Below are 25,185 nucleotides of genomic sequence, written 5' to 3'. Positions count from 1 at the left end.
ATTCTCTACTTGAGTAAAAGTACAGTTACGTATGTCAAGTCAAGTCATCTTTATTTATATTCACACAAAAGCGCTTTACAGAAAACACAACATAAGACATTAACAGCAATACAATACAATCACAATGTAAAAAAAAATGACTTTGGTCAAAGTAAAAGTACTCGCTCAAATAATTACTCAAGTAAAAGTACAGGCTCTGAAACGTACTTTATGAGTAGAAGTAAACAGTATTTTTTACCAGATGTTTCGTCCTACGTCAATTCAAAAGACATTAGCAAATGGAGCAAAAATGACCCTCATATTTACGGGTCGTTCGAATCAGGCCAATTGCATGTCATGTGATCGCTGGGATGTACAGGACCGTGTTTATATGATTGGCAGAGCCAGGATACTTTGAAGGCTGATTTTTCTTCAAGGTCAAGTATTTGAATCGTTTTTTATGCATTTAAAAACAAAAGTTATGACCTGCTTTTGAAAATGTATCGAGTAAAAAGTACAGATACTTTAAATGTTAAAATGTATAACGGATAAAAGTAAAAAGTAGTCTAAAAAATAAATACTCAGGAAAGTACAAAGTACTGAAAAAAACTACTCGAGTAAAGTAACAAGGTATTTGTACTTTGTTACTTCCCATCTCTGCAATACAAATTCAGGTCAAAGCCTTGTTTAATATTTAAAAAAATATTTGGCGCCATCTGGTGGCAATCCCCCTCAAATCGTGACAATATCTTTGCCTTTCCGTATTGTTGTTCATGTGTTTTAATGAGTTTGGGAAGAAAACAATTTTTTTTTAATTGCAGACTATTGCGAGTGGGCGCGGAACGCATTCTCCACGACAAACAGCGGTTCACTGGACTCGGGTTTCTAGAAGGGCGCCTGCGATTCGAGATCAACTGTATCATTTATGAAAAGCGGAGCATTACTCAAAATCAAAAATTTCCGCCTCCTTCTCCTTCCAAAAGGCAAAGCTGCGGTCGATGTATTGGCATATCTCCTCGTTGCTGAAAGAGGAGATGTCGGTGCCGGCGCAGGGCGAACCCTCATCCGGCGTGGGCGTCTGCACGATGACTTTGGGGAGCGGTCGAATCTGCGGAAGCTGCCGGGTCTCCGCCTCCGTCTCCGCCTCCGTCTCCGCCTCCGCCTCCGCCTCCGTCGCCGCCTCGGCCCCGGGACCGCCCCCCGCGGACCCGGCCGCCGCCGCCTCGCCGAAAAACTTGAGCTTCAGGTCCTCGAAGCCGTCCTTCCACTGGCGGTCGCCGGCCTGGATGTCCTGGATGACAACCTTGTGGAAGTCGCGCACCAGCTCCCAGGGGAAGCCGCCCACGTGGTCGAAGACCTCGAAGCACAGCAGGTGCCTCATCTTGCGCTCGTCCACCGGAAGGTCCAGCTCCAGGATGTGGAAGTAGCCCAGCATGAAGAGGTCAAGGGTCAGCTTGTCGTAGTCCAGCGGCACGCCGTCCACGCGTGGCAGGAACTGCTCCGGGGAGTAGAGGGCTTGCTGCCTGTGGAGCCTAAAAAAACGATAATAATAACAATGAAAAATAAAACTTTTGGGCCGAGTATAAATGCTGCAACTTTTGTTTTCGCTGACCACAATATTTGAAATGTTATTATGCCAACCACAGTTTGCTCCAATAATGAATTCCATTCAATTCAGTTTGGCTCAGTGGGCTTAACGATTCAATTTGATAAAGTACGGTTCAATTTGACAGGATATGACGCAATGCCGTTTTTATTTGAACGAGCTTGTCAGTACTGTGAAATTTCTTTCTAAGACGGGTCAGCAACCGTTATTGTCAAAAGAGCCATTTTAGGCCAAACATCAGAAAATCAGCATTTTAGACTTGTCTACCTTTTTGTCAAATTTCTGCACATTTTATGAACATATTATGGTCATTTTCTGCCTCTATTCTTCCTTTTTTGGATATTTTATGGTTTTTTTTTTAAAAGTAATTTTTCTTGCTTTTTTGCTATAATTTTTCGGACATTTTTGGCAATTTAGTGAACATTTAATGGCAATTTTCAGGATTCCTTCTTTTGTTTTTGGACATTTTATGGTTACTTTTTCAACGTTTTCTTTTCTGCCTGTTCGAAAATAAGTTTTCTGACATTTTTGGCAATTTCATGGACATTTTATGGTAATATTCGGCTTTATCAGCTACCTTTCGTCTAAATGTTTCTGACAACTTAAAAATGTGTACTCTTAATTTTTTTTTGATTGAATTATTCTTTAAAAAAAAAAATCTAAATCATTAACTCATTTGCTCCCCAAAACGTATAAATACGGTCTATTCTAAATATGACCCTGGTCCCAAAAACGTATTTATACGTTTTTTATGTTTTTTCTTATGCTGGAGCATACAGAAGGCTTTGATGCAGACTTTTTTAGTTCCCTACCGTCGTATCTGTCGCGAAGGCACGCTGGAGATCATCCTCCTCCAGTTGCCCAGCATCTTGTTGACAGCGCTCCTCTGCTTGAAGAAGTGGCCCAAAGAGCTGTTCATCATCTTGTCCCGGCCGCTCTTGCCGCCGCCGCCGCCGCCGCCGCCGCCGTCAACACTCTTCTTCCTCTCGGCGGCGTCTTTGCTCTTGAGCGTCACGGCGTAGGCCGACTTCTTCCAGTGTCCCAGGAAGAGCACCACGATGCGCTCCTTCCTGAGGCTGGTGCTCTCCACCACGCCTCCGCTCGGGGCCTTCTCCTCAGGATCCGGCGCCGGCGTGGCGAAGGCTTCTTCTTCGTTCCCGGGCTCGTTCTGCGTCTCGAAATTGGACTTCAGCGTCCTGACCGACACGCCGAACCGTTGGATCTCGTCCTCGATCCTCTGGCGGCGGCCCCGGACGGAGGCCTGGCGGTCGGGCGCCTGCGAGAAGACGCTAGCCAGCTGGCTGTCGGGCATCTTGCAGTGCGGCTGCTGGGCGAGGTCGCTCATGAGCAGCGACATGCTCATGACGATGCCCGAGATGCGGCCGCACCAGCCGGGCAGCAGCGGCGGCCGACCGGCCGGGTCGGCGAAGCGGGCGTGGGCGCTGATGTTGACGATGGGCGCCGGCAGGATGTGGCGCAGCTCGTCCGCCAGCCGCGCCAGCTCCCGCTCGTAGCCCTCGCCGGCGCGGCGGCGGAGAGTCACGCTGGCGATCTGCTGCTCCAGGTAGACCAGGTCGTGCTCGGTCAGGAGCTCGCCCGACGGGCCCAGGATGGCGTTGTGGGCCTGCGAGTAGCGCCAGTTGACTTTGGACAAGCTCCGGCCGTTCTCCTTGAACAGACGACCAAAAGAGTCTCAGCGCCAGAGTTGGGGAGCTTTTAGGTGAAATTTCAAATTTCCCAAAGATGGATGAAGAAAAATCCAAGGTTGTCCATTTTTTTTGTCTTTCCGTTACTCTTCCAGTCTCTGTATCTCCGTTGCGACCTACAGTTCGTACATAGTGGCTTCAAACAGGATGTTCTCAGAAGGCTCGCCACTTTCCTCCCTGGTTTCCAGAGTGGCAAACCGGGGTTGTCTCCCCGGCAATGAGACGATATGCCCGGTGCAACCTGGTTCTTGTGACAACAAAGTTCCATTCCATTCCAGCAGGTCACAAAAGAGACAGAGAGAGACTGGAAGAGTTACAAGAAGGGTTTTTGAACCAATAAGAGTGGACAATTTTCCAAGGGGACAAAACCTTCTCTGGTCTATTGACCGACACGACGTCAAAGTACTGCAAGTCATCCACTTTCTTATTCTTTCCTAAGGATGCATGAACGATGATGAACGCGTACAAGAAAAAAACCAAACAATTCTCCGCCATTTTGGCTCCGCTACGGCAAATAGAAAAAGCGTCCGTCCGGCGTTACCTTCCACCTTTGGTCCTCCTCGTCCAGCAGTCGCGCCTGCAGCTGCCTCGCCATCACCTGCCGCTTCCACTCGGCGATGGGCCGGCCCTTCTCGTCGTGGCTGGGCACCAGGTTGTCCATGGCCGCCAGGTTGGCCTCCTCGGCGGGCAGGACCACCATCTTGCTCTGCGACGGGAAGTAACCATGTACAAATACTTTGGATTACAAGTACAATTTTCACTTCTTTGTATTCTTTTTTTTTTTTTTTACTCCTTACATTTGAAAACATGTGGGACAAGTTAATGCTAGAATTTGAGCAAATGTGGTGGCAACATAGACCGTTACCACTTTTCCATAAAAATATATGTTATTATTACTATTTTTATTATTAGTATACACAATATTGTGTGGGCCTTGCAAAAATCTGTCAAAATCCAGTAGAACAGCCGGGAGCGAAGGGGGTTGCTTCAGTGAAAAAGGCTGCCAGTCAATGTGTTAATATGACAAGAAATATGCACTGTGCTGTCACCAATGTCTAACATTAAACGCATATGCCATCTAGTGGCAGAAAAAGGACCTCAACACAAATCATTGTCTCACTATTTTTTCACAGTACAATACATCTTTTTAAATGTAACTTCAAGTAACTTTATAAATTAATGCATCAATGAACTAAAAGGTAAAACCATATTTGTATTAATATATTTTGCCACTTCTTTGTTAAGAGTATAAACAACTGGAAAAACATATTTTATCGTACATTTAGAACAGATATAAAATGTGCTATTAATTTGTGATTAATCATGAGTTAATTATTGGAGTAATGTAATTAATTATAATTTTTAAAAACAACAACTGACACCGCTATTCATTGCTATAATATATATACCACCAAAGAAAGATTAGGATCAGGGAAAAAAAAGTATCCATTTCCGTTTGTAGCAATTAGCATTAGAATATAGCAACGTTTCATCATTATTCACAAATCTGTTTAGAATTGTGAGTAAATTAGCTTTTTGCAACATGGCCCTGGCTGAGCTCTTATACTCTGCTACCACCTGCTGGACGTTTTTGTAATAACTACCATTGCTTTAAGCTTTCTCTCCAGGTCAGAGGTTGCCTCAAATAATTGTCGAGCATAAAAAAAAAACCACACAAAAAAAACGTATAAATACGTTTTTGGGACTATGGCAATATTTGAACTATAATGTTTTTATACGTTTTTGACAGCTACATTGTCGTATAGTGCTTTTATTTTGTTTGTTTTTACACGAATGTGTATTGTTAAGCGATGCAGCGTTACTGAAAAACGAACCCGAGATCAAACCGTTACGCTCGCAGGGTTGGGCTTAGCACGACCACAAACATGCTAAGTAATCAATCTAAAATGGAGGCAGCTGCGCTTACGGCCTGCCCGGTGAAGACACCCGAAATGGACGACTGCTTGAGCGACACGATGGGCTTCATGTCGCCGAGGAGCTTCCTGTCGGCGAGGAGGCTGCTGGCGTCGGGGGACGTCTTCTTCTTTGGCCGACGGAGACCTTTAATCACTGAACGCACAAACGGTCGGCGCCATCTCGTCACCATCGCTTCCCCCCCCCCCGGCGATCTTACCAGATGTTGCCGTTTGGACCTTCTCAATGCGTGGGACGATGCTCTTGGAAGGCAGAGGGTACCTGGCCGCCGCCGGCTCCTCGCTCTCGGGTTGCTGATTTAAGAGGAGGAGGAAGGAGGAGGAGGACATGTTTTTTTTGGGTTCTTTTCAGGCTTTCTTTGAGGTTTGTTGCCGAAGACGAGCACCTTCAAGGTGTCCATGACGGTCGCGGGCGTCTTCGCCTCGTCTTCCTGCTCTGATGGGACGGCGGCCTGGAAGGATCAGAAAAAACAACATGGATCCATTTTTTTTGCTCATCAACTCACTTTGACATCAATCTTTGGCATGAACTCGTTTAAAGCCCAAAAGGTTCTATTTTTAATATTGCCACGGTCCCGATTAATATGCGAGAGCGTACAGAAGGCTTTGATGCAGCCTCTCAACTGCAAAGAACGGTTGAAGAAATGGTCGTTATTACAAAAAACGGCCAGCAGGTGGCAGCAGAGTATAAGAGATCAGCCAGGGCCACGTTGCAAAAAAGCTCTTTTCCCCAGTGTTTTAACACAATTTGCTCCCAAAAACTAATAAATATGTTCTATTTTAAGTGTTTTAAGTGTCTTAAAGGCGTATTTATATATATATATAATTTTTTTTATGCTAGGGCATACTGAAGGCTCTCAACTGCAAAGAACAGTTGAAGAAATGGTAGTTATTACACAAACGGCCAACGGGTGGCAGCAGAGCAAAACAGATCGACCAGGGCCATGTTGAAAAAAGCTCATTTACTCACAATTCTAAACAGATTTGTGAATAAAGATGAAACTTCGCTATATTCTAATGCTAATTGCTGCAAAAACGAAAATAGATACAAATACACTTTAGACTCTAATCTTTCTTTTGGTAGGTTCCATGTTTTTATAGCAATAGAACACAAAATTCTGTGGGCCTTGCAAAATCAGTCAAAATCCAGCAAAACAGCCGGGAGCGAAGGGGGTTGCTTCAGTGCAAATGAAAATTCCAAAAACGCTAATAACCCTGCTTGCTGTTGAGTGAAAATGACATCACAGTTGTTCAGGTCTCAGGTAACAACCAATCACAGCTCAGCTTCAGAAAACATGTGAGCTGTGATTGGTCGTTGCCTGAGCAACTGTGATGTCATCTTCAGTCAACAGCAAGTGACAAAATGGCCGCCCCCTGGGATGGATAAAAATGTCTGGATTTTGCTGCATAACTCATATTCCACAAATGTAATATTAATCCGAATGACATGTTTGGACTAGTGACGTCACATATAACATATTCTTGTCAAGAAATGTTTAAGGTTGACCAGGGTTATTATAGTTTTGGAGTTTTTATTTCTTTTTGAGTTTTATTTTTTTTATTTAGTCAGTTTTAAATAGTTTTCAGGGCAGTTCTGTTTGATTGTATTAGTTTTAGTTATTTCAAAAATCCTTCGTTTTTGTTTAGTATTAGTAAAAAAAAGTGTATTACTTGTTTGCAATATTTAATAAATACCAATAAAATGAATTGACTTGACTTGAAATGGAGAAAGCAGGCAAGGCGAGCCACTGGAGCCAAAAGTAAAAAAATGGCCACCTGGGAGTGACGTCATCTGAAGGTGCGTTTCTATTGGCTGCTGCTAAATGACGCGTGACACACTGTCGAACGTTCTTCTTCCGGCTAATATTGAAATAAATATGCTCGTTTAAATCACATTGAAAGTCAACCCTAAAGGCTCATTTGTGAAATGAATTACCAAAGACGAAAACTAAGGACACGTTCACTACAATTATAGTTAGTTTTAGTTTGTTTTTTTTTAAATGTAAAATGTAGTTTCAGTTTGCTTTTTGTTTTTATTTTGTTCGGTTAGCATTTTTTGGGTACTCATTGAAATTTGCCATTGTTGCTAACGCTCCTCTCTGTGGCGTCTTTTCCCTTCACAGGGACTTTAACAATGTGCATCAACCCTTTTTTTTTTACTGGTTCCCACAAAGAGGGAATTCCCAAAGAAAATGCATGTTGCGTTTGCACTTCATCATCTTGACACATCGACGACAAACAAAACAATTTACATGACGAATGAACACAAAAACAAACAAAAAACAAAAAAACATCTGATGACAGAACTAGAAAGGAAACCGCGCATGTCGGCTGTGTTGAAACACGTACACTTGACCTCACGTGATCCGCGGATAATGCGAGCGCATCGCGAGCCAACATCAAAGTGAAAAATCTGGGAGGGGGGGAAGGGGGTGGGGGGTGGGAGGGAGGGGGGGTGGGGGTGGGAGGGGGGGGGTTCCTCGCCGCTTCCTCTCACACGGCGCTGCTGCTGCTGCTTACCCGAAGTTGCGCAATCCCCCAAGAGATAAACAAAGGAGGAGAAGAAGAAGGGAGGAGGAAGAGGAGGAAGAGGAGGAGGAAGAGGAAGAAGAGGAAGAGGAGGAGGTGGTGCTTCCTGGGTGACCCTTCTCGTAACAGTTCAACGTCCCCGTGCGTGCCTTTAATTGGACCCAGTGGCAGCACGCATTTGGTTTTCATCAACGCCACCTCTCAGCTGCTGCGCACACACACACACACACGCACGCACGCACACACGCTATCAAAGACCCCGATCACGACACATCAAGAGTTCGCAACCTCGCACTGCGCTCCAGTTCGCTCCTGCCAGCGTTTGCAACAAATTTGGCGCATTTCCCTCCTCCAACTTTTTTTTTTTTTTTTTTTTTTTTGGGGAGACGTGGGGGGATGTACACACGCACACGCACACATTATACCACACGCACACACAAAAGCTGCGGGTGTAAGTACACGTCCTCTCACGAGTTCACACTCTCGGGTTTCCGGGTAGTCCGATTCCCTGGACAGATCGGCAATCAATCACAAGGGGGCAGTGAGTGCAAACGCCAGCTATGTGAACCACTATCGCGACCCCCCCCAACGTTTTATCCCGGGTCAGCTCGAGTGCACCCCCGCTGTAACGTCGATTTTGATGCGATCGTTCCAGCATAGCGCCACGACGTCACGCTCAAAAGTCCTCAGTAAGATGCAGTGATATTAGTTGCTCTTCATGGAGGATAAAGAATATATGCCTGTGACTATTGTTGCGCTGGTCAAAATTTGAATCAGAGATGGCTTTAAGTGTCCCTAAATGTATTTTTGACACCAATTTAAAAAAATGTTTTTTTTCGTAGCACATCATGTTTTTGAAATATTTTCATTTTTTGTTTTTAATTCATTTACTGGCAGCCATTTTCACTGAAGCAACTCCCTTCACTCCCGGCTGTTTTACTGGATTTTTGACTGATTTTGCAAGGCCCACAGAATATTCTGTTCCATTGCTATAAAAACAGAAAGATTAGAGTCCAAAGTATTTTTTTGTTTCCATTTTGAAGCAATTAGCATTAGAATTTAGCTAAGTTTCATCATTATTCACAAATCTGTTTAGAATTGTGAGTAAATTAGCTTTTTAGCAAGAAGTAGGTCGCGGCCCACACGTTGCAAACAGGAAACGAGGAGCAACATTTTTTAAATCTAGACAAGTTTATTTGCATCGCTGATTAAAAAAGTTAGTAAAAACGTAAGTTGGTTCACAGGTTGTGTTCGAATATGTATTGCTTAAAGTAGTGGGAATCTTTGACTGTGTCACGATTCGATTCGGATTTTTGGGTCTGCGATTCGAATCGATTTCGAATTCTGAACGATTTTTGATTCAAAAATGATTTCCGCTTCAATTTATAGACGAGCAAAGAATCGCCTTGATCCGCTCCAGTCTGACTCGCTAATGCTAATTAGCGCGCCACTCGCGGCACTTTTTATCACTCAAAACAACGGCTATCCATACAAAACGCTTCAGGAATGTTTACAGAGAATCGTGTTAACACGACTCACCGCCATACGCGCTTCCTACGCTGCAAAAAACAACAACTTTTACCGGCATAACTTGATCGTGACTTTTTCCTTCTGCTCTCTAATGTGGCTGCAACTTAACAATGTATCAGAACACGCAGAACCACACTGCCCCCAAGTGGCCAAATTGTATACAACATGAACAGCGCTCCCAATGAAGGCACACACAAAACAAGAGCAAGACAGAATATAAAAAAAATCTAATAAAATCAATTTAAAATCGATTCTGAATCGTACTAAATGAGAATTGCGATTCTTATGAGAATCCATTTTTGGGCGCACTCATAGTTATAACGATGCAACACAGATGCTATTCGAATGGCTTTTTACATTGCTTGTTAGCATTAAGCTAGCCAAAGCATTCCTCAGGCAAAATTGTTTGTTTGTTTGTTTGAAATACACAACATGTCATTTTCTTTGCTTTATGATTAGTTTGAACCTCAAGGCACCACTTCACAGTGTTGCGACAGCTAAATATAAATAAATATTTAAATGAATAAATAAATAAATAAAAATAATAATTACTCTGCGATTCCTCGCCGGCTACGTAGATCGACAATTTATTCAAAGTTTCAACAAGCTAAAAAAGGGACCGACCTTTTACGTCAGCGGTTCAGCATGGCTGCTCGTTGAGGATGCGGCGGCGGGACGGCTGGGGTTCAACACCGGCGGCGTCTGCGCCTGTGGCCGAGCGCCGTCAACAATAAAGCCGGCGGAGGACGGCGTGAATAATTGAACAGGCAAAGGATAGGGTGGCGGCTAATGCGAACGGCGCGCTGGCACGGAGCAGGTATCAGCGGAAGCCTTCGAAAACAGACATTTTATCCCGTCGCATCCTGATGATTTTTTTTTCTTTTTCCGTCGAACGGAGCGGACGCTCAGCTGGAGACGACTCGTGAAAGGCGGGAGTGGAAAAACAACGTGACACCGTCATGCCTGATGGACACTTCGAAAAACAACGACGACGACGACGACAAGCCACCTGCGGAGGAGGTTTTCAACGCGTTGTCACTGCTGGCTCGTCGGGTCTGAAACGTGCCCTCTACGAGTTGCTCCCAACAACGCTTTGTCTCGTTTGCGTCATTTTAACTTCCGGCTTCTACAGCTACCCATTTAGGCACCAAAGTTGTTGGGCCTGAAAGAATTGTACCATCGACTAATTTCTGCCAGTCCATTATGCCTCAAGTTGGAGTTACTTCAACGTCATGCTTTTACAGATACCCGTTTAGGCAGCACTCCTGTTGGGCCTGAAACCATTCCTGTCTCCAATGAGTCACATGAACTTCCTACCCGTTTAGTTGACAAACTTGTTGGGCCTGAATCAAGTGTGCCCTCTACTGGTTGTTGGCAATCTGCTTTGGCTCTTTGCTTCCCTTTGTTACTTCCTAATTCAACCGCTACCCGTTTAAATAACAAACTAGTTGGGCCTGAAAGAACGGTGCTTTCCACTCGTTGCTGCCAATCCACTATTCCTCCTTCGACTTCTGCTTTCACAGCTATGTTATTAACTTCCTGCCTCAACAGCTACCCATTGAGGCAGGAAACTTCTTTGGAACTGAATAATTAAATAATTGTGCCATCTCTGCTGGTTGCTGCCTATCCATTGTACCTCCCCTTTGATTTCCTTTGGAGGCGGCGGCTTCCGACATCTCCTTCTGCCCATTTAGGCAGGCAAAACTAGTTGGGGCTGAAACAAACACTTTCACCAGACATTTCTGCCAAACCATTTGCATGAGTTCAATTTGTGAACTGCCTGCATCTCATGCTGCCTTTTTAGGCAAAAAAACCCGTGTGCGTCTCCCTTGATTTACTCTGTTGCCTAAACGGGTAGCTGCAGCAGCAGGAAGTCAGGGCACTCGTCGGGCCTGAAACAACCTCCACGAGTTCCTAACAACAATTATGCCTCCGTAGCTCCATGTCGTCAACTTCCCACTTCAACACCAACCCGTCTAGGCGACACACTGAAGGGCTATATCTTCGTCTGCTGCTTCTGTTGACTGTTTATCCATCGACCGCTGCTTCCAGATTGCAAGACGAGGATGGCCGCGCGTACCGTTCAAAAGCGTAGCGCACCCCCCCTTTACGAGGAAACGAGCCGAACGGAAGCGCCGCTTTGAAGACACCTGCAGAGATGTAATTAAAACTCAGCTGATCTTCGGTAACAGGAGGATCCAGCTCAAGAGTCTTCCTCGAACCTTGCTCCTGCGCGGGATTAAGTTGCCAGTGGCAGGCGCGGAGACGGTGAAACGCGTGAAACCGGAGCCCGTGGATCTCGTAACCCACCTCGGGGCCTTCCACCTGAGAAGAGTGGGGGGGGGGGGGGGGGGAGCTGATAGGACCCTTCGGCAGGCGGCGGCGGCTGACAGAGTCTACGCTAATTACGCCGCCATTGTTGTGAGGGTGCGAGGCACGGATCTCGAAGGGCAAGTGCAGCTGCGCTTCTTGCTCTTCGTCTTCTTCTTCTTTTTGACTTTTTGCCGGCTCGCGTTGGCGCGGCCGGTGGTGCGGGTGGTCCGCCGAGACACCTGGGAGGCTTTAAGGTCTGCCGGCGCTCGGCATTCCCTGATTACTACGCCGCCCTTTGATCACACGTTGGGGGGTCGTAAATCAAGAACACGAGGCGCAAACGGACCGAGCTCGTGCTTTTAAACTTTTCTTTGTTTATTATTCAAGACGATTATAAAAAGTACATTGGAACGTCTGCACACGCTTCAAATGGAACTCAGTGATCTCGGATCCCAAGTTATGCTTACTTTTTTTACCCCATAAATTTGTTCTTTTATAACACAGCTCACAAAAAGTTAAAGAATATGAGATTTTTTGGGTGAAATTTCTGGATCAGTAAAGATGGACTTCATTTGATCTCCTCTAAACTTTCGCACATGTCCGACTGTTTCAGTACTTTGTTAACCCGTCTATGGTATTTTGCATTGTTTGTTAGCATGAAGCTAAATGGACTCGTACACGTTGCAATTCCGTTTTTTTAAGATACGACCGGCAGTGGCATTGAACAGCCCGAAGCTTTTTTTTTTGATTCACTATATGCTAAACATCTGCTTGTTGTGAAGTAAGGAAGGCCCGACCCATATGCATTTTTTTAGGCCGATGCCAATTTTTGCCGGGAGAAAATATCGATTACCGATTAATCTGCAGATGATCTAAAAATATATCCTTGAATTTTGAGAAAAGAAAGTATTTGAATTTTTGAAATGTTTACTTTAAATATAACTTCGACAAAATAAAACAATAAGAAAGTGAAATAAGAATAGAACAGACTAAAATAATAGCAACTGAAAAACAGAAAGAACAAATACTGACTGTTACTGTGTGTTTTGGCCTCCGGGGGGCAGTGTGGCGCTGTGCATTTATGACGTACACACTTAAAGTGAGTATAGAAGAAAGTTACTGGACTTTTAAAAGAACTCGTTTTTCACATATTGGGAACAATTTGTACCTTTGCGCAGTGTTATCGTGTTCCCACAGCATTTGTGTGTGAATATTCGTTGTTTGAAGGAAAAACACGCCCGAAGTCGACGCTAACTTCCTGTTAGCATTTCGCTTTTAGCATAAGCGCTGGGCTAGCGATGTTTTAAAAACAAAGCATGTTTTGTATTACAATACGCAGCAGATGTAATTCTTAACGTCGTGTGTTTTAGTTTTACAGTTAAGTCCAACTGCGGTGTCATTAAACAACTTCAAGGGACAACAGAATAACCAGAATAACATACGCTACGCACTTGCTAGTTGCTAATGCTACGCAAGCAAAATGGTGCATTTAGGGTACTTTCACAGTGTCGGAAACTTCCGTTTTTTCCTCCGATGATAAAGTTTTAAGGGGAAAATAATCAGTCTGGCCGTAGAAGCAAGTTGCGTTGAGTTGATTTCACGGCCACGATACAAACACTCATCTCAAATCTTGGGTCGCAAGTCACAAAAAAAAAAATAAAAATCACACCAAAGACAGCTTGTATCTCAAAAACTACCTCCAAAGTTTGGGCAATACCACTTTACTATTTCCCACGAGAAAACTGTTTTCTTGTTCAGGCACAAAAATGGAAGCCTAAAATAAAAGTCCGCTCGTTTCCAAGTTCTCGGCACACAAAACACTTTTCATTTCATTGACCTCAGTGTCACAAATGGAGAAAATGATTGCGCGAGATGCTTCCAGATGTTTTGTTTTTACCCGGCCCCGCCCACCCCCGCCCCCACTCCCTCGACCACGCCAAGAAGCAGATGGTCAGCACGGAAACAAGACGCGCACACAGACTTGAGGAGGCCATCTTACGTGCTTCTCCCGGGCTTGCAGGTACCCGGCGCAGCGGTGGTGTCCGTTGTACCGGGCCAGGTGAGAAGGGGTGAACCCGTCCATATCTCTGGCCGACGGGTCGGCCTGGCTGGCCAGCAGACGTTCGCAGCACTGAAAAATGAACAGATGATTGACAGCTGCATTGACGGACTTTTCTTTTTTTTAATTAACAAACCCTTGTGCCCTCATCGGGCATTTTTTTTTTGACACATTTTTCTAGTTACTTGGAAGGGGAAGTCATTTTGTTTGGGTTCTACATTTGAAGAGGTCACAAGTGTAAAAAAAAATATCAGAGGCCAACCTCCATCTCTCCGTTCTCGGCGGCATCGTGTAGCGGCGTCCCGCCCCACAAATCCTTCAGGATGTTTGCCCCGCCGCACAGCAGCCGCTCCAAGACACAAGAGTGCCCCCTGCTGGCGGCAAAGTGCAGTGCGGTGGCACCTTCCCGGTCCTGGCAGGATGGCTCCACGTCCGTGTGGGCCAACTGCCATTTTGAGGGGGATAGAAGAGCAAGCAGTGGATGACATTTGTGTAGAAATTGTTTGGAAATTCTCAAGAGACGACAATGAACCGAAATGCTAATTCAATTCAAGAGTTGGGTCAAAAGTAACCCAATTATGGATCTAAAATGGACCGATCCACATTATGGTTCAATTTGACCCAACTAGGATCTGACTAATATTTATGAGTTGTTTTACACTAAAAGATCCATTTCTTGACTCACAGTTGGGTTAAAATGAACCCAACTAGAGGATTGGTCCATTTTTGACCCAACTGTTTTCAGAATGTAAATCGGTAGACTGGTTGGAATTGTTTGAATCGGTCAAAGAAATGTGAAAGGAGGAAGTAAATATGTAAAATATTTCATAATTTTACTATGAATTTTTGACTATGTGATAAATAACTAAAGATATCCTGAATGACTTAAACCATTTGGACGTTTACTCTAAAAAAAAAAAGTTGGGTCAAAAAGAACCCAACTAATGGACCGATCCTCTACTTTGAGTCAAGAAATGGGTCTTTTATATATATATATATATATATATATATATATATATATATATATATATATATATGTGTATATATATATATATATGTATATATATATATATATATATATATTTAAAAAAAAAAAAAAAAAAAAAAGAGCAATGATGATGACATTTCCGAATGAACAATACTGAGCTCTTAGAGAAAGAAAAAAAAAGAAAAAAAAAAGAGAAAAAAAGGGAGAAAAAAAAAAGAAAAAAAAAAAAGAAATGGGTCTTTTAGTGTAAAACATTGGTCGGGTCCTTGACTTGGGTCAAGAAATGGGGTCATTTTGTATCAAACGACCCAGAAAGTTGGGTCCATTTTGGATCCATCATTGGGTTACTTTTGACCCAAGGAGGAGGTAAATATGTCGAATGTGTGCATTAGTTTGAGAATAAAGAAAAAAAGAGGCCGAATGAAAAATGGTCGACTTTTCCAAATGGTTCGAATGCGTCGCCTCCCCACCAGCCAGGCCACCACGTGGGCGTGTCCCATGTGCGCGGCGGCGTGCAGGCAGCTCATGCCGTCGTGCGCCCTCACGTGCACGTCGGCGCCGCAGCGCTCCACCAGGTACTCGGCCGCGTTCACGTGCCCCTCCTGGCAGGCCAAGTAGAGCGGGGTGGCGCCCGTGGACATCTGTCGGTTCACGCGCCTGGAAGGAACGGACGGCACAGGCACTTACTTGACTTCAAGGGTTTGCATTTTTTCCGCCACTTTAAAATTCGAAATGTGAAAAACGTTTTTAGGACTTAAAAAGAGAATAAATATCATGGATTAAAATTCCATCAGTATTTACAGGTTTTCACTTTGTATGTGCAAACTTACAAAATGTTCAAATAACTTCTTAATTTTTGTTAGGAACAAAGTGTTGTGTCAAGAATTTGGAGGGAAAAAGGAATTGATTCCATTTTGGACATAAGGCTTTAAAATAACTTGGAAAATGAACTGTAAATGCTTCCCTTTTTTTTCAGATTACTATATATATTTTTTTTAATACATTTGCAAACATTTAAATTACCTGCTTTTATGTTGAGATTCTGGGGTGGTTTTTTGTTTGTTTTTTTTGTTTTTTTGGGGGGGGGGTATTTTTTGTTTATTTTTTCTGTTTTGGAATAAGGCTGGAAAATAAATATGGAATAAGTGAAAGACTGACTTTCTGCATGGCTGAATTTTCCCCCCACTTTTTTTTTTATGAATGATTAAAAATGTCATATAATATTTATTTATAAATGTATTTATTTATATTTATTAATTATGGGGTGTTGTGTGTACAATTGTGAGGGAAAAATAATATTTTGGAATACGCCGTAATATGAGGTAAAACAGTGACACAATGTAAATATGCCTTCCAGATGTCAAATATGATAAATTTTTCCCCCACATTATTATTTTTTAAAACATTTGCAAAATAATCATGTCATCATTATCGGGTTTGGGCAAAGAATTTTGAGAAAAAAAAAAGTGAAGCGCTGCGAACGGGCACCATCCGTTTGGGCCCTTGCGTGAACTGACCTCGGCGCGGGGCCAACCAGCAACTCCACGCAGCCGACGTCCCCGTTGAAGGCGGCGTAGTGCGCCGCCACGGCGCCGCATTCGGTCTCCGCCTCCTCCACCGCCGAGCCTCCAACGGACAGCAGCCAGCGGACCGCCTCCACGCAGCCGAAGCGGGCGGCCAAGTGTAGTGCCGTGGCGCCGGCGGCATCTCGGTCCTGCGCGCACGCGTCAACGGAACACAGTTTCATCAAACGCCTTTCAGCTTCCTCAAACATTTTAAAAGTATTTCTTTGCTTATTCTCACTCTCGCGCTGTCCAAAAATTGGACACGATCAGATAACGAAAAGACTAGCAAAGCATGCTAGCTTCAAGCTGTTTATATGTTTCTCGCAGTTGACACATAAAACCAACAAGAAATAAACAAACATTGCATTTTTAATCAACAAAATGTTCAGCTAGCTTAACCCATTCACTCGCAGCCATTTTCACTGAAGCAACCCCCTTCGCTCCGGGCTGTTTTACTGGATTTTGACTGATTTTGCAATGCCCACAGAATATTAATAATATAAAACATGGAACCTACCAAAAGAAAGATTAGAGTCTCTTCTTTTATTGGGAATAAAAAGTACATTTGTATCTGATTCCGTTTTGCAGCAATTTGCATTAAAATATAGCTAAGTTTCATCATTATTCACAAATCTGTTGAAAACTATTCTCACTATTTTTTCACAGTACAATACATCTTTTTAAATGTAACTTCAAGTAATTTTATAAATGAATGCATCAATGAACTAAAAGGTAAAACCATATTTGTATTAATATATTTTGCCACTTCTTTGTTAAGAGTATAAACAACTGGAAAAACATATTTTATCGTACATTTTATTTTATTGTACATTTAGAACAGATATAAAATGTGCTATTAATTTGTGATTAATCATGAGTTAATTATTGGAGTAATATAATTAATTATAATTTTTAAAAACAACAAATGACACCCCTATTCATTGCTATAATATATAGAAAGAAAGATTAGGATCAGGAAAAAAAAAGTATATTTGTATCCATTTCCGTTTGTAGCAATTAGCATTAGAATATAGCAGAGTTTCATCATGATTCACAAATCTGTTTAGAATTGTGAGTAAATGAGCTTTTTGCAACGTGGCCCTGGTTGATCTCTTATACTCTGCTGCCACCTGCTGGCCGTTTTTGTAATAACTACCATTTCTTCAACCGTTCTTTGCAGTTGAGAGGCTGCATCAAAGCCTTCTTCTGTATGCTCTAGTTATGCAAGAGCAAACAGAAGGCTTTGATGCAGCTTCTGACGTGAAGAGGTGGCTTAAACAAATCGTCGTCATTACAAAAAAACGGCCAGCAGGTGGCAGCAGAGTATAAGAGATCAACCATCTCGCAACGGATAAAAATAGGCTTTTTTTTTCCTGATGAAAGAAGAGTCTGTTTCTTTTGGTATGTTTGTATAGCAATAGAAGAAAATATTCTGCGGGTCTTGCAAAATCTGTCAAAATCCAATAATGGGGGTTGCTTCGGTGAAAATGGTTAACTTTCTAAAAACGATGACTTTAACACCCACAGACCAGCAAAATATACAAACAGCTAAAGACAGCAAAACAAATATCACCTAAAAATCTGCGCTTTAGCACCTGATATGTGAAGGTATGACAATCGACTCACCTCCACGTTGCATCCCGCCTCATCCACCAGCCACCTCAGCTCCCTCACGTGTCCCGTAGCCGCCGCATCGTGGGCCGGCGTGGCCCCGTTGGCCGCCCGGCCGTCGGGCGGCAGGCCGTGCTCGCTCACCAGGAAGCGGAGGCACTCCAGGCGGCCGCAGCGGGCGGCGTGATGCGCGGGTCCGGCGCCTTGAGCGTCCACGGCGGCCGAGAGGAGTCCGCAAGACGCCAGTTGCCGCAGGGCGCGCAGGTCGCCCGCTCGTGCCGCCCGGATGGCCTGATGGAGGACCATGGTTAGTTATGGGAACGGTAGAGCTCCTCCGAGGGTAAACGTGTCATTGTGTCCTCCTACCGTGGTGGAAAAGTGACACCTGAGAGGAAGCCAGCTGGCCGGCGTGGCTGCGGGGGGGAGGCGGAGTCAGCCGCTCGGAAAGGTAACGAAAGCAGCTCGTTTTGTTTGCCGCTGACCACATAATGACCCGCCGCTCGAGCCAAGGGGGATAGCATGAATGCAAATCATCTCATTATTCTATAGAGATAGACCGATATGGTTTTTTTCAGGGCCGATACCGATGCCGATTATTGGTAGTCAGGGAGGCCGATAACCGATATTTGAAGCCGATATTCACTTTCAGTAAAAAAAAAAAATTACAAAATGGGGGGGGATATTGGCATCAAAATTTATTTCTTGATTTTAATTACTTAATTAGTAATTAATTAGTATTTTTTTATTGAATTTATTGAAAGAAATCTGACTTTTCAAAATGTAGTTGTTGTTGGGGTTTTTTACCTCATTTTAAATTTCTATTAAAAAAAATGTTCAGGGCGCTCCCAAGGTTATCAGTATGCCTTAAAGGCATACTTGAATCATTGAGGCATTTTCAGCAGTAAAAAGTTAATATTTTGTCCAGAATGAATTTGATTCAAATAAGGGGGCGGTCCTAAGCGTGCAACTCATGTCGCAAGTTGTGGCGTCAGTGGACAAGTTAGTCGGCCATTGCGAGAGCTCTCCATGCAAGTCGGCGAGACTTCCTTCTTCGCCGACGCGCTCACTCGACCATTAAAAGGCAGTTTGCGACGACGGAGTCCAACCCAAGACACGCTTAGGACCGCCCCCTCATTTGAATAACATTTCGTCCTGGCAGTATGGACCAAAACTGAGAAAAATTACTAAATAAATAAATAAATGACTAAAAGTGAAAATAAAAACAGATGTAAAAAAATATTATGAAAAAATTTAACAACTAAATATATATATATATATATATATATATATATATAAATAGATATTTGTTGTTTTTATTTCCATTTATATATATTTTATATTTTTATTTTTTTATATCCGTTTTTATTTTCACTTTTAGTCATTTATTTATTTAGCCATTTGAGCAGTTTATGTCCGCCATAATTTTTGGGCAAATTACATTATAAGACCATACACAGTTACATTTGACCTTAAATCTTGCTTTTTCGTTCATGTGAACTATTTAATCTCATTGAACTAATAATGTATGCAATGTACTCGTTCCAGATGATAAAAAAACAATTATTTAGAATCTTGTTGAACCCAACAGTACAACAATCCACATTTTCCTAAACAAAGACAACTTATTGGCCCATTGATTTATTGAACAGTATTTATTGAACAACTATTCAATTTCCATGATATAATATTGTTGCTGTCAAATTGACTCATTCGTATTTCATAATTACTCCATGAGGAAAAGCAGAATGGCGCGAATATATGTTCGCATGAATACTGTCGGCTTACATAGTCGATGAGAACGGCTGCAATTTGGTTCGTATGCAAATTCAAACCCTAAAGAAAATAAATTGCCGTTTGGATAAAAAAGCGGAAATATGTGGCAAAGGTGCGCGCGTGCCTGCCTGTGCGACGGAGAGGCGTTATTGCTTGCGTTCCAGTCGCTTGACGGCGTCCTGGAGGTCTTCCACGCCGGCGTCCACGTCCTTCCTGCTGGTGCTGCGGCCCACGCTCAGCCGCACGGCGTTGGACGCCACCTCGGGGGCCGCGCCGCAGCTCAGGAGGATGGGGGAAGGCCTGGCGGTGCGCAAAAAAAAAAATGGATTGCCGGCGGCGGTCACTCAATATAGTATCACGATGGTTAATGGAATAGGGGTGAGTCGTATCGAGGGATCGCTGACACCAATTTCTCCCAGAGCGATATCAGTACTCCGATACCAAGAAGGTGTGTTAAGTTACGCCACCTGTCTCCGTGGTCCGAGTGGCAGGCGGCGCCCACGCTGGCCAGCAGCTTCTTGCAGTGCGACAAAACTCGCCAGCCTGAGGCAGAACGAGACCAATCAAAGTTTTTTTTTTTTTTTTTTAATGATCCCAAAGCAGCTCGGGAGGCGGTCGAGAGGACACCTTGTAAGCCGGGACCCAGGATGGACACGTTACAAGTGTTGGGCAGGCGGTCGGAACCCTGGAAATGGTTGTTGAAGTGCAGCTTGTCTTTGAAGACGGCCTGCCAGGGGAACACATCATTAGCATATTCAAATTAATTCATTCTGGCACCGCCCCAAAAAAACAGAACTCCTTTGTTATGAAATTTTAATATTGAAAAGTTTTTCAAGCCACTGATAGGAAAAGCTAAATGTCTTGTATTTGGGGGGAAAAGGGATCGTTTATAAATCAAAAAAGTGACTCTTGAACCAGTTCTGTATAAAAAATTATTGTATTTTATTTTTCTGTAACGTGAAATTGATTACGTTTGTTGTTTTGCTTTGTTATATCTGAAAAAGTTACAAAAATAAAAGTTTAAAAAATCTAATTCCAGAAAAAAAAACGTTTTCAATAATGTCATCATTTTATAAGCAAATCAGAAATTGGAAATTTAGTGCAAAAAAAAGAAACATTTTTTTTTTAGATTTGATTTTAACACCCTCTCCAAACCAACCTTAAGGCGTTCCTCCAGGTATTCTCTTACGTGCAGCATGTGACTCTCGTCATCAGACAGACGAGCCGTCACCAGTTCAGCAGCCTAATAGACACAAATAAATGGAATAAACAAAAGAATATCATACAAAAAAAAAAAGAAGGTAGAAACTAAAAATATTTAGGAAAACATTTGGACGTGTGACTTCAGTTTAGTGACGTCAGCATAGACGTATGGAAAGAAAATATAATATAAACGATTGAATAGTAAATAACGGAAATTAATTAAAGGTTCCTAACAAACACAAATGTTTTTGAGGGCAACCAACAATACTGAAGATAAACATGCAAGTTGCTTTGACTAATAAAACAAATATCAACAATTATTTTCCCTGAAAACATACCTTTCCCAGTCCAGCAATCATCGGTGTGTTTTCTGTGCTGCCATTTTAAAAACAAAGACAGTAAGATTAGTTTACTCCCTTATTTATGAATACAGAAATAGGGCCGATTATTGTCCTTCAAACATCAGCCAAAACAATCGGCCAATTGGCCGATTATATTCCCCTTAAAACATTATCGTCGTAAAAAAACGAAGTTTCCGGCGCTGTGAAAGTACGTTGAACGCACCATTTTGCTTGCGTAGCATTAGCAACTAGCAAGTGTGTAGCGTATGTTATTCTGGTTATTCTGTTGTCCCTTAAGCGTCCTTTAAGCTGTTTAATGACACCGCAGTTGGGCTTAACTGTAACACTAAAACACACGACGTTAAGAATTACATCCACTGTATATTGTAATACAAAACATGCTTTGTTTTTAAAACATCGCTAGCCTAGCGCTAATGTTAAAAGCGAAGGGAGGATCCCATTCAAATGCTAACAGGAAGTTAGCATCGACTTCGGGAGTGTTTTTCCTTCAAATAACGAATATTCACACACAAATGCTGTGGGAACACTATAACACTGCGCAAAGGTACAAATTGTTCCCAATATGTGAAAAACGAGTTATTTTAATAGAATTCAATCGCAACTTTCTTCTGTACTCACTTTAAGTGTGTATGCCATGGATGCACGGCCCCACACTGCCCCAAGAGGCTAAAACGCACAGTAACAGTCAGTATTTGTTCTTACTGGTTTTTCAGTTGCTATTATTTTAATTTCTTCTATTCTTATTTCACTTTCTTTTTGTTTTATTTTGTCATTGTCCTTTCAAGTTATATTTAAAGTTGATATTTCAACAATTCAAAGACTTTCTTTTCTCAAAATACAAGGATGCAAACATGCATAGATATATTTTTAAATAATCGGCAGATGGTAATCTGTATTTTTTTCAGAATAAAATCGGCCTCAAAAAATGCATATCGGTCGGGCCCTAACATAAACACACAAAAGGCACCACTGCACTCATGTTACATTCACAAAAGGTTCTAAAATGACAGCATGATACCCGGGTCGAAAGTTCCTCTCCTGCCCGCCGCCAAGCAGCATTGGAATGAGGGGTGTTTTCCCCCCGAGGTCGTTCACAAACAGCGCACCGATGCGGGGCCCGTAAAACTAAAAAAAAAAATGTTTTAAGTTGAAATAAACTCATTATCATCCGATTGGGTGTTCACACGCTGCTGACCTTGTGACCCACGATGGTGAGGTAATCCACACCCAGATCTTTGACGTCCACAGGGATTTTCCCCAGGGCTTGCGCGGCGTCCGTGTGGATGAAGACACGCACGCGCTCGTCCTCTTGCTTCAGTGATCGAACGCGCTGTGAGATCTCGCGGACGGGCTCATTTGAAGAAACATGGAAGAACATTCAGCCTACTTTTAAAGCCATGGTATTTGCCCCAAAATGGCTGCTCTAAAGCAAAATGGCCGACTTCCTGTTGCATTTTGGACATTAGACAAGATCTTTTATGGTGTGTTCTATTAACTCATTCAAACCCCAAAAATTTTATATTTTAAATATTGCCCCAAAAACGTATTTATACGTTTTTTTAATACTAGAGCACCAGAGTATAAGAGATCAACCAGGACCATGTTGCAAAAAAGGCTCTTTTTGCCAGTGTTTTCACCAGGAATGTGAATATTGACGAAACATAGCTATATTCTGATGCTAATTGCTTCTTAACAGATAGAAATATAAAAAAAATCCTGATGAAAGAAGAGACTCCAATCTTTCTTTTTCATGTTTTTATAACAATAGAACACAATATTCTGTAGGCCTTGCAAAATCAGTCCAAATCCAGTAAAACAGCCGGGAGCGAAGGGGCTTGCTTCAGTCAAAATGGCTGCCAGTCAGTGAGTTAAGATGGGACATATTTGGCCAATTTTGCGTTGATCAGTGAAAGCGGTACTTTTTTGTCTTACCATGACGATACCCGTCTCATTGTTGGCCAGCATGATGGACACCAGGCAGGTATTGGGCCGCACGGCGGCGACCACGTGGTCCGCCTCCACGCGGCCCGTCGTCTTCGAAACGGGCACAAAGGTGTAATCTGCAATCGAACAAAAAAAGCTCCAAGTTCAGCTCTGAACTTCAACAAAAGGCAATTCTATTTTCGCACCTGCTTTGCCTTCCTTCCGGAGATGCTCGGCCACCAGTTTAACCGAGTCGTGCTCCACGTCGGAGGTGATGATGTGCGGCAGAATTCCGTCATCTCCCTCCTTGGCATCACCGCGACGCCACCTGAAATACTCGATGGCGGTGTGGAGGACCATGTTGTTGGCCTGCAAACGAGCTCCGTTACTGGATTTTCTAAAAACGTCAGCGGGGGAAAGTGTCGGAATTACCTCGGTTCCGCCCGAGGTGAAAATGATGTCCCTGGAGTCGCCGCCGACCATTCTCGCCACGTTCTCCCTGGACTGAGTAATGATGGCCTTTGCTTTCATGCCTTAAAAAAGGGAAAATTTGCATTAACATGGGAATTTTGTCTCGGAGAATGTGGATTATTGTAAAAAAAAAAAAAAAAAAAAAAATCTTTGGAGATTGTTCAAAGTTAGTTTAAAGTCATTCAAATTGTACATTCAGCAAAATTAGCATCACCTGCAACATAGCTGCTACTTGGGTTTCCCCAGGCGTCCCGCATGGCCTCGTAGGTGGCCTGGATCACTTCGGGTGCCACCGGCGTCGTAGCATTATAGTCCATATATATGCTAAATCAGTAATCTTATTAGTAATTAGCATTAGAAGTGAGATTGACAAGAGCAGTTTTGAAGGTCCCACCTGTCGTCGTTCTTTTCGGCATTACAGAACTCTCTTCCACGTCCGGGGAACGTGCCGGCATTGCATTGATTAGACATCTCCTGGAGTGATAGCACTTTTTAAGATTTATTTTCAATAAAAAAAACATTTTGGTTTTTGGGGGGGGGGGGGGGGAAGCAGAAACAGATTAATGGTATTTCTATTCACTTCGATGGAGACCAATGTTTTGTGTTACAAGCATGGTCACAACACCAATTAAACTCATATTTCAAGGCACTGGTGTCCTGTAAAAATCTAATTTCAAAAAACGTGACAAAAAACAACAACAACAACAACATTCGCGTACAAAGAACGCCCGACATGTACTGCTCCAATATGGCTGCCGTAAACGTACGCGCGTAACCCATTACGTCATCCGAGCGCGCCATGTTCAAGATGCATTCAGGAAAGGAAGTTGAGGCAAAACATCACTGATGCACGAAATTAAAAAGTAGGGCAAAAATAATTATCATGACCCACGTGTCAACATAAAAACATATTAAAACGTGATGATAACGTAACTCAAAATACGTATTTGTCAACATACCTGTAATTAATAGTCTTGATGACATGACTTGATGATGACACATTGTGAAACTGAAACATTTAGTACCAAAAACAAAAACAAACAAAGCCAAAGTATAATTTAAAAGTGTCACGGTCACGACTACTTAGCGACTTTGAAAAATGTCAACTTAAAGTCACGTGTTTTAAACGCGTTTCGCCGGTCGCTACAGTTGCTGACGTGCAGCGAGTTCGACTTGTACCTGCTCGCACAATTAAAGCATCCATTCAATACTCGTACAATATGTTCAACATCGAAGCGCCGCGGCAGGCTCGGCTGCTCATCTTCATCTCTTACCTTGTCAAGTGATGTCAAATTGTCCCGGATAAAGTTGTATTGCGTTTCACTCGCGTCAATCATCTGCTTGCAAAGCGAAAGCAGAAAACCGTGGGGAGTAGGCTTTCTTGGGGTTGCCAGGTTTGACGAATTCTGCAGAACGGTCGTTTCGGTGTCACCACCACACGTCTGTTCATTTAATCGACGTGTTTGCTTTTCACACGCTTCAAAAATATAACCATACGCAGTATAGCGTAATATCGGCTTGAAATTGCATATCCAAATACCGATTTACGGTGCAGGAATGGCAGCTAATGTGTACCTCTGGCAACCCACAACAATGAAATGTGCTGTTTACGTTGCCAGATTTAATGGAAACA

General features: G+C 43.0%; 2 protein-coding genes across 9 annotated transcripts; both read right to left on the bottom strand.

Annotated features, from left to right (window-relative positions):
- Positions 1 to 150: 150 nt before the first annotated feature.
- On the bottom strand, positions 151 to 18,804 carry espnla (espin like a). Of its 5 annotated transcripts, none has more exons than XM_086089856.1 (11): positions 17,836 to 18,804; positions 16,162 to 16,358; positions 15,115 to 15,301; positions 13,919 to 14,101; positions 13,597 to 13,728; positions 5,612 to 5,677; positions 5,426 to 5,519; positions 5,219 to 5,361; positions 3,833 to 3,997; positions 2,398 to 3,254; positions 151 to 1,511 (listed from the first exon to the last, which is right to left on the bottom strand). In XM_086089856.1, the coding sequence occupies exons 1-11, from the start codon at positions 18,124 to 18,126 to the stop codon at positions 920 to 922; spliced, it is 2,907 nt and encodes a 968-aa protein (XP_085945982.1). In that variant the 5' UTR covers positions 18,127 to 18,804; the 3' UTR covers positions 151 to 919. The 5 variants fall into 5 exon arrangements, with proteins under 5 accessions (XP_085945982.1, XP_085945983.1, XP_085945986.1 ...); XM_086089857.1 differs by having other exon boundaries at positions 15,190 to 15,301; XM_086089860.1 differs by lacking the exons at positions 13,597 to 13,728; positions 13,919 to 14,101; positions 15,115 to 15,301; positions 16,162 to 16,358; positions 17,836 to 18,804 and adding an exon at positions 9,909 to 10,057.
- A 480-nt stretch (positions 18,805 to 19,284) lies between these two features.
- On the bottom strand, positions 19,285 to 24,954 carry scly (selenocysteine lyase). 4 transcript variants are annotated; one of them, XM_086089293.1, is made up of 13 exons: positions 24,512 to 24,811; positions 23,947 to 24,026; positions 23,767 to 23,876; positions 23,514 to 23,614; positions 23,288 to 23,450; positions 23,091 to 23,218; positions 22,354 to 22,509; positions 22,177 to 22,283; positions 21,135 to 21,171; positions 20,753 to 20,836; positions 20,221 to 20,320; positions 20,061 to 20,136; positions 19,285 to 19,893 (listed from the first exon to the last, which is right to left on the bottom strand). In XM_086089293.1, the coding sequence occupies exons 2-13, from the start codon at positions 24,021 to 24,023 to the stop codon at positions 19,740 to 19,742; spliced, it is 1,293 nt and encodes a 430-aa protein (XP_085945419.1). In that variant the 5' UTR covers positions 24,024 to 24,026; positions 24,512 to 24,811; the 3' UTR covers positions 19,285 to 19,739. The 4 variants fall into 4 exon arrangements, with proteins under 4 accessions (XP_085945419.1, XP_085945420.1, XP_085945421.1 ...); XM_086089294.1 differs by lacking the exon at positions 24,512 to 24,811 and adding an exon at positions 24,320 to 24,499; XM_086089292.1 differs by lacking the exon at positions 24,512 to 24,811 and adding an exon at positions 24,827 to 24,954 and having other exon boundaries at positions 19,288 to 19,893.
- Positions 24,955 to 25,185: the final 231 nt, after the last annotated feature.

The sequence above is a fragment of the Leptonotus elevatus genome, chromosome 11 (genome assembly GCF_054856555.1).
Source record: "Leptonotus elevatus isolate MCC_2025b chromosome 11, RoL_Lele_1.0, whole genome shotgun sequence".
Classification (NCBI taxonomy): domain Eukaryota; kingdom Metazoa; phylum Chordata; class Actinopteri; order Syngnathiformes; family Syngnathidae; genus Leptonotus; species Leptonotus elevatus.
This window is presented reverse-complemented; position numbering and strand designations above follow the sequence as displayed.